This window comes from Cygnus olor, chromosome 2 (assembly GCF_009769625.2).
Source record: "Cygnus olor isolate bCygOlo1 chromosome 2, bCygOlo1.pri.v2, whole genome shotgun sequence".
Lineage (NCBI taxonomy): Eukaryota > Metazoa > Chordata > Aves > Anseriformes > Anatidae > Cygnus > Cygnus olor.
The window spans coordinates 1,759,455-1,772,663 of record NC_049170.1 but is presented as its reverse complement, the minus strand read 5'-3'; the positions used below and the strand labels follow the sequence as shown (position 1 = coordinate 1,772,663).

The window sequence follows — 13,209 nt, the reverse complement described above, 5'->3', positions numbered from 1 at the left end:
TTCCAGGGCTGCCTAGAAGAAGAGAGACTGGGAGGCAAGCCTCTATGTCCCCTCATCACCATGAAAACACAATTGGAGGCCAAGCCCATTGCTTGGGAAGATCATCCTTTATTTGCATGCCATGAGTCTCTTTCAACAGTAGTGCTCACAAAAGCTTAAAAAGGACTTAATCAAACCTGTTTTATAATGAAAAACAGCAGAGTACAGTTTCATTTCAGCTAAAGGTCGTGGTCTGAAGCCCCTGGCTGTGGTCTGCTACCATTGACTTTGCTAGACTAGCTGGCCTGCTTAAGATGGAAAATGCTTTTGGATTCGACTGTCACCTCTAACACTCCTTTGTCTGCCTTAAACCAAGACCTGAGCCCCAAATGTCTCATCTCCCTCTTCTCCCAAACTATTTTCATCTTTTTAACCTTTATACATATATAAGGGTCTACAACACCTTGTATAGCACAGAGTATTAGAGGAGGTGTACAGTCTATTTAGTCCATCTTTGGGCACCTATCACAAGCAATCCTGTGTGCTTCTACCTAGAGAGCCTTTGCAGAGAAAAGGCTCTAAAAAGCCTTTTGCAGAGAATTGTAAGCTGTTTCTTATTATTATTTATTTTATGATTTCTCCTATATAGAAAAATCTATTTTTGACCAGTGTTAATATTTTTGCTGTTGTTGATATTCCTATCACCTGGAGGAAGGGGAGCAAGGTTTAGAAAGAATCGAAACAAATCAGAAAAGAAAGCTGCTGAAAACCAAAAATATCATCGTAGAAAGTGTGTTAACAGTTTGGACTCTCACCTCCAATTCTTCTTGAGGATTAATTGTTTGTTCACTATATGAGTAAAACGAGAGTATTTTCCTGTCTTGTCACTCATTTGCAGGGCAATCCTGTTCCTTGAGTGCTGGATGCTGATGGAGAATGTCAGGGCAAGGACCAGCAAGCAAACCTCAGCTTAGAAAAACGGGAACTGTTTTTTCAATGTTGAGCATGATTACCATTGACTGATGCTGTGTTCCAAGGAAAGGACAGCGAGGAGGTAAACTGCCATTCCTGGAAGCCTTGATGTTGAGATAGGTTGGCTTTCTGGAAGTTAGGGAAACCCTGTTTTGAAGGCGTCTAGTGGTGACTGAAAGGCTGTGAGTAGCGATAGGAAAGAGCAGGACAGAGAACTACTTAGGTCCAACAGCCTACCCATCCTGACTTTCAGATGGACTCCTTTCTGCTTGACCAAAAAAACCCACATCTCACTTCATCCAACCGCATCATTCACACTGGTGATAATGAGGGACAGATGCGTGCCTGGTTTGGTATGAGAAACAGCTAGATAAAAAAACAGCCCCTTCTTCAATCTAGCAAATTGGATCCGTGTTTGGTCTGGAAGCTACTGACTGAGAATAACATCTCTAAGAGCACTTTCAATGATTTCATCTCTTAGGTGTCGATGTTCTAGAGACGATCTCCACAAACTCATCTCCAACAGCTTCATCTATTCCACCTCTTTTCTCACATCTCTTTTCTGATGATGTGAACACCACTGTCCCCCTACAAGGAGAGTTCAACTGAGCCATGGATTTGGGGGCTGAATGTTCAGTCTCACTTTTCTTTCAGCATGAAGCAATTTTTCGGGTAAGGTGAGCCAAAGAACAAGGAGCTTTGGAGCAGGACGGCTTCGTGCTGATCACAGAAGTGTTTGGTGGCATGGATGTGGACATTGCAGACCCCCCTGTAGTATTCATACCAGCTGTTCACTATGGTTATGGTCACACTGCACAACAGCTAACCTGAGGCACCAAGAACCAACCAGCGGAGGGAGTCATGACTTACCCTCATGACCTTCAGCTGGCTTTTCATTTCGCTTTCAGAGAATTTTTCACCCTGGATTTTGTCCACAAGACCCAGAACAGATGTTTCCTTTAAGAGCCAACAAAGAAGCCATCGCACGCTGCTTTCACAGTCATCTCAGCCAAGAGTTACGGCTTCAGGTGAGTGCAGACAGCATCAGGCCTGAACTGTTGGGCCTCCACTTAAACCATTGTCATCTCTACCCATGTCAAAAGAAAGCGGCAACATCAAAACTCTGCTCTTTATAACACATACAAAAAATATGTCCAGAAATTCACGATGGCTGTTGGTCTGATGCACAAACCCAACGTGTCCAAAGCTGCTTCTTGTATATTTTGGCTTTGACTTTGCAAACAAAACACTGGCAATAACCAAGTGAAAACAGAGCAGAAAAGGCCATCTCACCCTCTGTGACACTCAGTCATTGGACTGGCTTCTTACACAATGCGGGATTTTTGCGGCGTGGCTGCCAACCCTGTCCAGGTCAGACCTTTCCCTCCCGATCAATGCCTCTGGCTGACGTAAGTTGCGATGTTTCATTGAACCTGAGTGACCCGGGAGAGAAAGGACAAGAGGCGTTTTATCCAGGATGGGACCTCATCTCCTGCAGAAGGGAAACATTCACCGAGCTGGGAGGAGGAGATGTTTATTATTAGGCTGTGTAAAAGTTAGCTACAAATATAGAGCCAATTCACAAGAGCAATAATTTCTGGTCAAAACCTTAGCCAGTTTAAACTGATTGCGGATTTTTTGTTTTATATCAGTAGAAGGATCTAAACATTTGGAGAGATTTGTTGTAAGATGTTGAAGGAACTCAGTTCAGCACGTGCCAAGACCCAAGGGTCTCCTTAAAATAGCAGCATTACAAAGGCTTCCTTTAGTGCTGTGTTCCTTCTTGGTTCGTTATACACACGTTCATGGATACAATCTGAAAGAAAAACAAAACAAAACTTAAGATGTCCAAAGCACCTTTGCCTTGACAGGAGAAAAGTAAGCCTGGAACAGATCTGCTGGAGAACGGAGTCCTGTGCCCTCCGGTGGGGAGAGGCCTTCAGAGGCCTCCCTTCACAGCCCAGGCAGGGACCTCCCCTGCTCCCCTGCATTGCCCCAAACAACCGCAGGTCTCCGGGGATGCAGACCACCTCACCTCACCCTCTGGGGTCTGCAAAGAGAGGAGGGATTGTCTTGTGGCCGGGGCTGAGAGCACACACAGTGCTTGGGGATGAAGGGAGTTAACAGCATTTTCCTGGGGCACCTGCTCAAAAATGAGCTGGCTTGGCTGTTTTACGCCTGCCCTTGCATAAATCACAATTTCCAAGGGTGGCAGGGCTTAAGTCTGCAGGGCCTGATCCTCAGCACCCAACAAGCCAGATGGGGACACTTTTATGTGGGGCTACCGCTCAAGGAAAGGCACCTTTAGCCTTGGCTGCAGGGCGTTGAGGCTCCTGCCTCTAAGAAGAGCCATGGCTCTTGTACTTCTCATACTCCAAGAAGGAGCAGGCAGGGAGAAATGCATCAGGCCCTGACCGCTGTGCCTGGCAGGGGGGTGCCTTTGGACCTGTGTGTGTCTGTCCTGTGGTGTGAATTTATTTTACTTGTGGATAAAGGGGATCCAGGAAGCCATCCCTCACAGCGAGACGCAGCCAGAGTCAGGTTTCCCTGCTTGTGCTTCTTTGGCCAAACTTCGAGCTGGGGCAGGAGGGAGGGAACAATTTCCTTCTTGAGGAGCTTCAGCAATCCTGTGGGATCTGCCTTTAATCATTATATGATCTGGGGGAGAAAGCAGCAGCCCAGAAGCACCCCTGGTCCAGCTCTGCAACCTGCACACCAGGGGCTGGATGCAGAGGGGCGACAAGGCCCGGAGGCAGCCATTCCCCAAACCACTTCAGATCCTGGTTTATTTGCGTCGCCTTCTGCTGGTAGCGGCAGGAGGTAGGGGCAATTTAATAGCAGAGGCTTTCCCCTGCTTCTGTCCCCTCTCCCAGAAAAAAATAAAAAAATAAAAAATAAAAAATAGCATGGGAGCTGCAAGGGGGCTCATGAAACTTTCCAGTGGATTTTTTTTTCCTTCCCTCCTTCAGAAAGACTACAGAGCCCTGTGTACACACTTACTCAGCCTGCCCCGTACTCAACACACACACATGCTCGGCTCCCCCCAGTGTTGGGGGCTCTCCCACCCCCGGGTCCCCCTCCATCAACTCAATGGACAGAAGCAAGCCAGACGCCCCCCCCAAGGAAAAAATATACAGCAGAGGTGTAAAAATCTGTATGGGGTCTGCCTCCTCAAAGACCCCCGCCCCCCCCAAACCAGTCCCCCCAGCTTCTTCCTGAGCCCCCCTCCCCAATAACTCTTTTTCTGTGAAAGCTTGACCACCACCCTGCAGCTGAGGGGGGAAATTGGGTGGGGGGTGGGGGCTTCACTGCTTTTAAATCCCTCATCCCAACACCCCACCTTTGCATGTGTGCCCCCCCCCCCCCCCCAAGCCCCCAGCCCCGCATGCAGCCCCCACGGGGAGCCATGCTTCGGGGGGGGGCGAGAAGGAGGGACCGGGGAGGGACGGGGGAGGGACGGGGGTGGGACGGGGTGGGACAGGGTGGGACGGGGGTGGCACGGGGTGGGAGGGATGCAGGGCTGACCCCGTGCTTCCCAGCCCGCTGGTCACAGGCTGGATAGGGCCAACCAATGGGGGACAGCCCGGGGGGGGGGCTTTTATACCTGCCTCGCTCCTCCCGCAGCCGCGGAGATCCGCCGGGGCTGGCAGGGAGAGGCAGAGGGCTTGCAAGGAGGAGGAGGAAAAGATTGCATCAAGAGCAGGATTTTTTTTTTTTCCCCTCTCTCTCTCTCTCTCTCTCTTACAGGAAGCCCTACTCTACCTTAGCCTTGGAAAGAGCCCCTTTTCATAAAATTAGCTGAAGGCACCTATTCACAGCCATGGGGCTGTGAAAAAAAAAAAAAAAAAAAAAAGCAACAAACCGACTGTAGAGGGCTTTTTTTTTTTTTTCTGTCTCTCTCTCTCTCTTTTTTCTCTTCGCTCCAAAAAATAAAAGAGAAATGCACACAGCTCCACTCTGCGAAAACTTGATGTTTTTACCGTCTGCTCTCCGACACATCTAGCGAGGGCGGTGGGTTTTGGTGGTGGTTTTTCTTTTCCCTTCTTTAACTCCGTTCGGCTCCTTCTAAATCACAACCGCCCGGCAGAAATCGCTGCTTCTGCAAGGGAAAAAAAAAAATAATAATAATAAAAAAATAAACCCCCACGAGTTGATTTCTAAAGTTGCCCCGGGTGCGCAGAGCCGTGTGTCCGTGCGGGTGCCCGCGTGTAGCATCCCTGCCACGATTTCTGTCCCCTTCCCTCCTCCTTCTCCTCCCACCCCGAAAAAAAAGTGATAAGGGGATGGCTGCAGGAGCCTGCTTTCGGTTCTTAAACAAACCCCCCAACAGCTCGCCTTTGGGGGCAGTGGGGGCCGGAATATATTTAATTTTTCAATATTTTTTTTCCTATTTGGCCAAGGAGTTTTATGAATGAAAGCGCCCGGCTGAGCTGGGAGTAACATCCCAGCCCTGTGAAACTCCGGAGCTGGTGAAATCCAGGGGGAAAGGGGGTGCTGAAGGGGGGAACAGCCCTGTCTCCCCTTCCCAGGTCCTCGGGGGGCTCCGTAGGGGTGGGCGGCTGCAGCCCCCCCATCCCAGCTCCCTCCGAGCACGGGACGAGAACCCGGTGCCCGAGCGGAAAAAAAAGAAAAAAAAAAAAGAGTAAAAAAAAAAAAATCAGCGAAGGTTTCTGAACGTTTTCACGAAGTGAAAAGAGATTTTTTATTATTATTATTATTTTTTTTGCCGCGGGAAAAAAAAAAAATCTAAAATAAACTGCTTAAAGAGGGGGGGATCTTTCAGCCCCGCGCTTTCATGCCGTGCTCAATCGGCTTTTTGAAACTGCAGATCCTTTGAGACAGAGAGGGAGAGAGAAGCGAAAAAATCCCTATTTGTAACTAAAACACCCTGCAACCTGGAAGGCTGGCAGAATAAACCTATTGTGGAGCCGAACCGCACTGGGATATACAAGCAAAAATCCCCCAGAGTACCACTGTTGGCGAAAAGGTAATTGCTAAGTGAAAATATTTCCAAGTTTTCACTTTTTTTAACTTTTGACTTTTCGATTTGTTTGCATGCTGAATAGAGCAGAAGAAAAAAAAAAAAAAGAACTTTTTTTTTTTTTCCCAAACCCCTCTGAAACCTACAAGATAAAATTACTGGATCTAAAAATAAAGCCGTGGTTAAAAGCCTCCCCCACCCTCCCGATCTCCCACCCCTTCCACCCCTCTCTCGCCTTCTCCCTCCCTCCCTCCCTCTCCCTGCCTCTCTCTGTGTGTTTGCGTTTGACAAAGAAATTATTTGAACTTCCCACTGCCTCATAAAAAGGAAACAGAATAGCAGTTTTGACATATGGATGTGATTTTTCTGCTCTGAGACAGATGCACACGGAAAACAAACAGCACCAGGGGCTGCAGCTCTGAGTTGCTCCGCTTCACATGGGCTCCTCCGCTGCGTTCAGGGAGCTGCCCAGATCTCCAGCCATGAGAAAGCGAAGCAAAGGACCGGGCTTTCTTGTCATGTGCCTTTCTGGCTAAAACTGTGGAAACAAACAAACAATCAAACAAACACAAATTCTGGAGGGGGGGGGCGGGAGGGAAGGAGAAGGAGAAATCATCCGCAACCGGAGCGCTGGAAGACCTCTCGTCCTCCTACTTCCCCGAGCGAGCTTGGATGCTGGAAGGAGCCTCTTGGATATGGGATCATATCTGGTTTATCACAGCCTGGGTTTGATCCTCTGCTGCTCTGTGCTGAGTTCAGTCTACGCTCTGGTGAGTCCCTCGATCTTTTCCCTTCGCGTTCCGGACGAGCCTTTTGCTGCAGCAGGGCTTCAGGGCTTCAGAAGGGCTTCAGGGCTTCAGAAGGGATTCAGGGCTTCAGAAGGGATTCAGAAGGCAGAGCCCCAGCTCTTGGGGCCGGTGGCTCCTTGCGCTGGCAGACCGCGCGCAGCTGGGCTCAGTGGCTGCACCAGATGGAATTAAAATGTCTGTGCTTCCCGAGGAGTTTGAATCACTTTTAAACCCCTCCGGACAGCAACGCGTGCAGTTTGACAGGGCTCTGGGGAAAGCATTTGCAGGGATAATTCAAAAGACACCTCCCAGGAAAGGGCAATTTTTCTTTTCCACCCCCCCCCCCCCCCCCAAAAAAAAATATTAATTTTAATTTGATTTTCTTAATCTGCAGATCTGCTTAATCTCAGCAAAACAGTGCCTTCCTCTCCAGGATTACTCCTGGAGAGGACCTCAGAGCACGGGGACTGCAGACAGTTTACACTCAGGAGCACGAAAGTAGTATTAACCCTTTGCTACCTGGCTCTGCTTTCACCTGTTCCTGCACACGCAGAGGCAGAAAACCTTGACAGAGAGAGACAGAGGTGGCCAGCAGGGCTGTGGGCTGCCCAAACCGCCTTGATGGGGAACGAGCTAAGGTCTGCAGACGCCCTTTGCAGCCCCGGGTGGTCACCAGCGTCCTTCTGCAGAAGCGAAGGCAGATGTCACCCAGAATGAGCCACCAGATATTAACTCTTTGCTGGGCGTGCAGCTTTGACGTGAGTTTTGCTTGCTTTCTGCATCCCTGGCATCACCACCACTGCCGCCGTCCCTCAGTGCCTTCTGGTGCAGCAAGTGGCACGGTCACCACCTAAAGTGGTGTCTGCTTCCCCCAGGGGATGGAGATGTGCTGGGAAAGGAGTCGGCTGCCCCCGACCCCTGCTCCATCCAGGTCCCCTCTGCCCCTCCAGGGACTGTCACACTGGGCCCGTTCTCCTGGGTTTGCTAAGAACTACCTGGGACCTTGTGCAGGGCTGGCAGGGAGGGATTTCCCCCACGTTTCCAGCATCATGCTGAATGAAAACACCTCACCAGTAAGTGAAAAGAAAGAGCCCCTCAGAAACAACCACTGTTGCAGTCCATCTCTGTCCTGGTCTACCTCTAAGCATAAATAAACCTTTCAAAGAGCAGAGAAAACTGGGGGATGCTGGGGGGAAGAAACTGTGGGTTCACTGAATTTCTAGTGAGAGTTGAGGTTTATCCCATGTTCTTAGCATCCCCTGCCCACAGCCTCCAGGGCTGCATTCTAACAGGCTCTGTAGGTCCTGTAGCACCTGCTGCCCCCACCCCACAGCTCTCCTGCACCAAACTCCTGTTAGCGTCCTTGTCTCTGTTGGTACCGGTTCTTGAAACAGCCAGATTGGAGCTGGGAAAACTTCAGTATCCAGAAAAGACAGGCAAGCTTTCACAGCCCGCCACCAGTCCCATTCCCGCTTTGGTCCCTCTCCCAGTACATCCCAGTACCTCCAGAAGGTGCAGAGGACCAGAGAACCGCGTCTCATCTGTCTCCTATCTCCAGTGTGTGCTTTATTTTTCACACCCCATCAGAACAGACCTGTTCAGATCCCATGCTCTGTGCTTTGCTCATGGATGGAGCTGCTGAGCACACCCTGTGCCCCAGCTCGGGGGGAGCCGGACCTGGGCATCAATCGGGAACAGCTCCACTAGAAACCCCATTAGGTTTAATTAGGCCCAGGCTGACGTGCACCTTTCAGACACTTCCCTTGCTTTGCAAACCTGCCGCCAACAGACAAAAAAGTTTCTCAAATGTTTGAAAAGTTGCCCTGGAAATCCAGGGGCTACCGAGATATCCTGCATCCCTTCCAGCACCCACTTAGGCAGAGCAAGGCAGCCAGACCCATGTCATCCCACGGCACAACTGCTTGCGAGGCAGGGAACAACTTGCAGGGTGCCTAGAGCTTCATTTTTTTAATTTCTTTCCCAAACTAACTTGCTTTTTAAATGAACTTTAAAAACACTCTATGGTATCGAGTGCGTGTTTCAGCACAGTGACGTCTCAGTTGTTGCGCTGGAAGAAGGGCTGTGTATATGCTTGATGTTTGCCTGGCAGGTCTGTGTGTTTTATGTGCTGCCACCAATAAAAGCCACCTAACGCACCTCTTGTACAAGCAACAAGTGAAAAATCAGTGAGGATAGCTGCAGAAGGAGAGGGATGCAAGGACTTAATTTAGAGACAGGCTCTGTGGCAGCTTTGGGCTGGGCTAAAAGCAGTACCAGGTCTTTGCTCCCATGGCAGAGCCAAGCAAAGTCCCGCTTGAGTCAGGAGGATTCCCACAGACGGAGGTAGAAACCACGCGGAGCTCCAGGGCACAGCTCAGCTGCCCGAGGCTGGAGGACCCGAGGCAGGAGAGCTGTGGCCCCGACTGCTGGGCTGCTCGCTGCTCGGTCGCTTCACGTCCCCATGTTGGCAAAGCCCAAATGGGTCCCCATACCTCCTAAATCTGAAGCTGTCACTCCCGCTGCTCCTTTTGTCAGCAGGCGAGGATGACAAGAAAAGCACTGTTTGTGGCAGGAGCACTGGAGCAGGGGTAGGGAATGGTTTCTTTCATCGTCCGTGCCGGTACATCACGGGGCAGGAGGCCGGCAGCTGAATCCCTGCCCGGCAGTGTACAGGCTGCATGTCCCTGCATTAACTCTAAGGCACAGGGGGGAAATCAGCACACGTTAAAGTGCTGCGGGAGTGGGTCCTCTCTGGGTTAGATGTGTCCCTCTCACCCACCTTTAGCTCTGTGATCTCCCTTTTGGGGAGAACCACTGACTGTGTACCAGTCGTGGTTCTCTGTGAGCCTGCAGCCACACCAAAGCCATAGCAAGACCAGTGTCTAGTCCTGGGCTTTAATGGGGCAGCTGAGAGGTTCAGGGCAGCCGAGGGCTTCAGATGGCTGCCTTGGACCTCTGCTCTCCTCCAGATCCCCTGAAAATCTGGGGAAGTCTCCCTGCCTTTCCCTGGGAATATTCCCAATCGACACCTGCTTAAACAGCAACGGGGATTAGTTTATCAACGGAGTGCTTTGCGCCTCAAACCTGCGTGCTGAGAAAGGAAATTTGGGTTAATTCTTCTATTTTGTCGAAGGGCCAGGGAAGACAGATTAACCCAAGCCAGACAGCCCTGCAGATACGGGCTTGAAAAGATGAGGTGTGCAAAAGGAGCTTTAAAAGTGTGTCCGACATCAGCGGGGCGCGGGAGGAGTTAAGATGTGGGCACCGTGTTTTTATCAGAAAAGCACTGCCAGAGCTGCTTGCAGGAAAGCCTCCCCACGTCCCACCTCCCAGCCCGTACCCTCATGGTTCGCTCTGCTGATCTGTTCAGTTTTCACTTGGTTTCGTCCTGTGCCAGTCTAAGCCGGGTTATCATTGGCGGAGATGTTCTGCAGAATAATTAAAAATAATAATAATAAAGCCACTGTCCTGCCCAGATCCCGCCTGGGCAACAGCCTGAGCCAGCTGCAGAGATCTGTACGACCAGAGATAGTGGGTGCAGGTGGGGTGTGGAGTTGGGGCAGGAGGCAAGAAGCCTTGCCTTTCCGTGGTGCTGGGAGTGGGGCTGGGGGTGCTGAGCCTTCAGGGGCTGCGCTTGGCCAGCAGGATGGGCTCCAGCCCATCTGACCGCTGCAGTCAGCGGTTCCCCAGTCCTGGCCCCTCCATCTGGGCAAAGCTGAAGCTTCCCTCTGGTTTTGCAGAGAAGCTGGAGTGCTCCCCTGGAAATTCAGGGGTTGTCAGACAGGGATGGGGAACCCTTTCTTGCAGGCATCACCCAAAATGGGGACAAGCTCAGCCAGGTCATCTTCAGGAGGGTCCCAGCCCCAAGTCTCAAGGAAGCTGTGTGGCATTAATCTCCAGCAGGAGGGTCTGGTGTAAAGGAGAAAAACTCTCCTGGTTCGCACTGGTGGCACTCCTGTCACCAAGCAGCCGAGAACCCAGTGCTCAGGGGCAAAGCCGCTGGATTAAGGAGGTCCTGATCGATGTTTGATTTATTCCTTGTTGTTCCTCTGATCAGAACCACCTCGCAATGGATCTGGAAAAGGGAAGGATTTGAAGTGGAATAGTTCATAGCTGGAAGGGAAAGATAATCTTGTTCTGCCTCAGAATGCAGCCAATAATAAAAAGAATAATAATAATAAAATAATCCTATATAGGGATCCTGCAAATCCCAACTAGCTGTCTAACTTCATTAAATAAAAGCAGCCTCCGAGTGCAAGGAAACAATGTCTGAAATGTTCTTTTCTCCACACATGCTTGGGAGCATGCCCATCCCTGCCCTGCGTATTTATGAAAGATACACATTTTGTTATTGTACTTTAGGATTAGCAGATATCCCTGGATTATAAAAGACTTGACTGCAAAATATAAAGCAAACAAGCCTCTGCGTTGGGGTAATGCAGGGGCTGTGATTTCATCCCATGCAAGCCAAAACTGTTCAGCTGCCCAGTGGTGAGTCCGACCTGAGCAGGCTGGGCTTGGTGTGCGCGACTGCTGCTTGGAAAGCAACAGGGCAAGTACGTGCACAGAGGGTCAAGGCTGGAGGAAATGAAACCCTAGGTGCGCCTTTTAGGTCCAGGCAGTTGTTGTTTGGTTTCTGACCTCCTCGAAATAGCCCCGAAGCGGTGCTTAGGGATCAGAAGGATTATCCCAGCGAGGGCGGTGCGTCTGCAGTCCCAGCCAGAGGTACCCTGCTCCAGACAGCCCCGGCAGGGACAGCTGCTGCCCCCGCCACCACCAAGCAGTCCTTGTGCACCCACGTCCCTGGGCAAAATGATGCTGAGATCGCTGCCCCGACAGCACGAGCCATCCCATAGCTCTGCATCCATCAGCTCCTTTCTTGGCTGCACCGATGTGGGACTTGGCCTGGGTGCAAGGTGCAGGCTGAAGGCTTTCCCTCCATGGGGATGTGCTTGGGAACGTGCTGCTCAGCCCCCCGAGGAAAGGCAGCTGAAATCAGTCCCTGCTTTGCAGTTATTTGGGGCACAGACACGCACTCGTCATGCTTTGGTTTCTCAGGAGTCAGACTAAAAGCGAAAAAAAAAATATCTAACTCGTATCCTGGCCAAAAATAAAAGTCGGGATCCTCCCCACTGGCCCATGAGCAGAGAATAGAAAGCAAAGGGTTTTCTGCTTGGAAAGAGGCTAAAGTCGTGATTTTTTTTTTTTTAATAGATTTTTAGGGTAAACTGACCAGTGAGTGGAATTGACCACGCTGAATGCCCTAAATCCCAGCTATAGGTTGCCAGCTTCCAACAGCATGGGGTGAGGTGGTAAAGCCCCTCTAGTGACATTGAAAGATAGAAGAGGTGACATCCTGCTCCCCGAGCCGGTGGCAGAGCTCGCGCTGGCTTCTGGCCCCAGCTGATCCCTGCAGTGGCTGCATTTGCCTCATGCCTAACAAAGAGGTGGAGGGAAGAGCAGATCCAGATCCTTCCCAGAAAGTGCTCTGCGTCATCCTCATCCTCATCCCACACCACTGCAAGAGGGCGATGAAGCCCAGCACATATTTGTGTGTCCACCAGCCTGCCCTGCTCTCTGGCCTTTTGGGCTCTCATCCCTCCCATCCCCTTTGCCCCTAGCTGAAACGAAGACCTCAACAGGATCAGCCTGTATTAAAGATAAGGTACTTTGCCCCAACACGTTCCTCTGTCTCCCTCTGTACCCACGTGGGTGTTTTAACATCATGTGAATCTCTCACCCGATAACACCCTAAGCTTCGGCTGGTCTTGCAAGAACCAGTGCCATCAAGGTGATCTTTGTGCTGCACCTTCCACAGGGCTGTCCCAGAAGTGAAAAAATCACTCCTGGAGCTGAAATACAGCCAGCAGAATACCTGCCTGGGTCTGATCCTGAGCTCTCTTGTCATGTGTCATGGGAAAAAAACACCCAAATTCATTCATGCTGTGCCTGGCTTGACATTAACACTGATATTTCCAATGGGGCCAGGCTGACCCTTGCCAGTGGGTAGAGGTGCTCTGTGTTTTAGGGTTCTCTTTTCCATACAGAGACCCAGCTTGGCTTGACTTCCAGAAACTTAATATTCAAGAATGGAAAATTTTGGATGGATGGCACCCTCTTATCAGGCCGTACTTTGATCCTTCCATTACATAAATCCCCCTGACAGCACTCAGGCGGTGGTTCAGTTGTTGAAATCTTCTGTAAGGCTGGCCTGTCTTTCTGCCCACACATATTTCCCTTTATCCAGCAAGGCAGAAAGCAGACTTCTCTGCCCCTTTTTCCTCTCACCCCTCCAGAGTCCCTGGCTCAAGGCATTTCAGCAAGGCAGGGACTGTGCTATCGCTGGGCGAGAGCTAAATATTTCAAGTATTGTAGCTGGAGTCGGGTGAAGTCAAGGGAAGGAATTCATTTCTCCGCTCCTGCTGGGGCAGCCCTATATTTCTGAGGACAGGCAGGCTGGAGGAGACCCGGGGGACAGGGAGCAGGGAG

At 50.7% G+C, this 13,209-nt stretch overlaps 1 protein-coding gene and 1 long non-coding RNA gene across 4 annotated transcripts in view; one reads left to right on the top strand and one right to left on the bottom strand.

Annotated features, from left to right (window-relative positions):
* Positions 1–2,469: 2,469 nt before the first annotated feature.
* On the bottom strand, positions 2,470–6,697 carry LOC121066239. Its single transcript, XR_005817611.1, has 4 exons — positions 6,556–6,697; positions 6,337–6,470; positions 4,932–5,050; positions 2,470–2,767 (listed from the first exon to the last, which is right to left on the bottom strand). It is a non-coding gene; the product is annotated as an uncharacterized LOC121066239 (long non-coding RNA).
* PTH1R (parathyroid hormone 1 receptor) overlaps positions 6,265–13,209 on the top strand; it is a 124,467-nt gene continuing 117,522 nt past the window's right edge. The window contains exon 1 of one of the 3 annotated variants that reach the window (XM_040549638.1): positions 6,265–6,702. In XM_040549638.1, the coding sequence (XP_040405572.1) occupies positions 6,628–6,702 (75 nt within the window). In that variant the 5' untranslated portion in view covers positions 6,265–6,627. The remainder of the gene's footprint in view (positions 6,703–13,209) is intronic. The other 2 variants (XM_040549639.1, XM_040549637.1) reach the window with 2 other exon arrangements.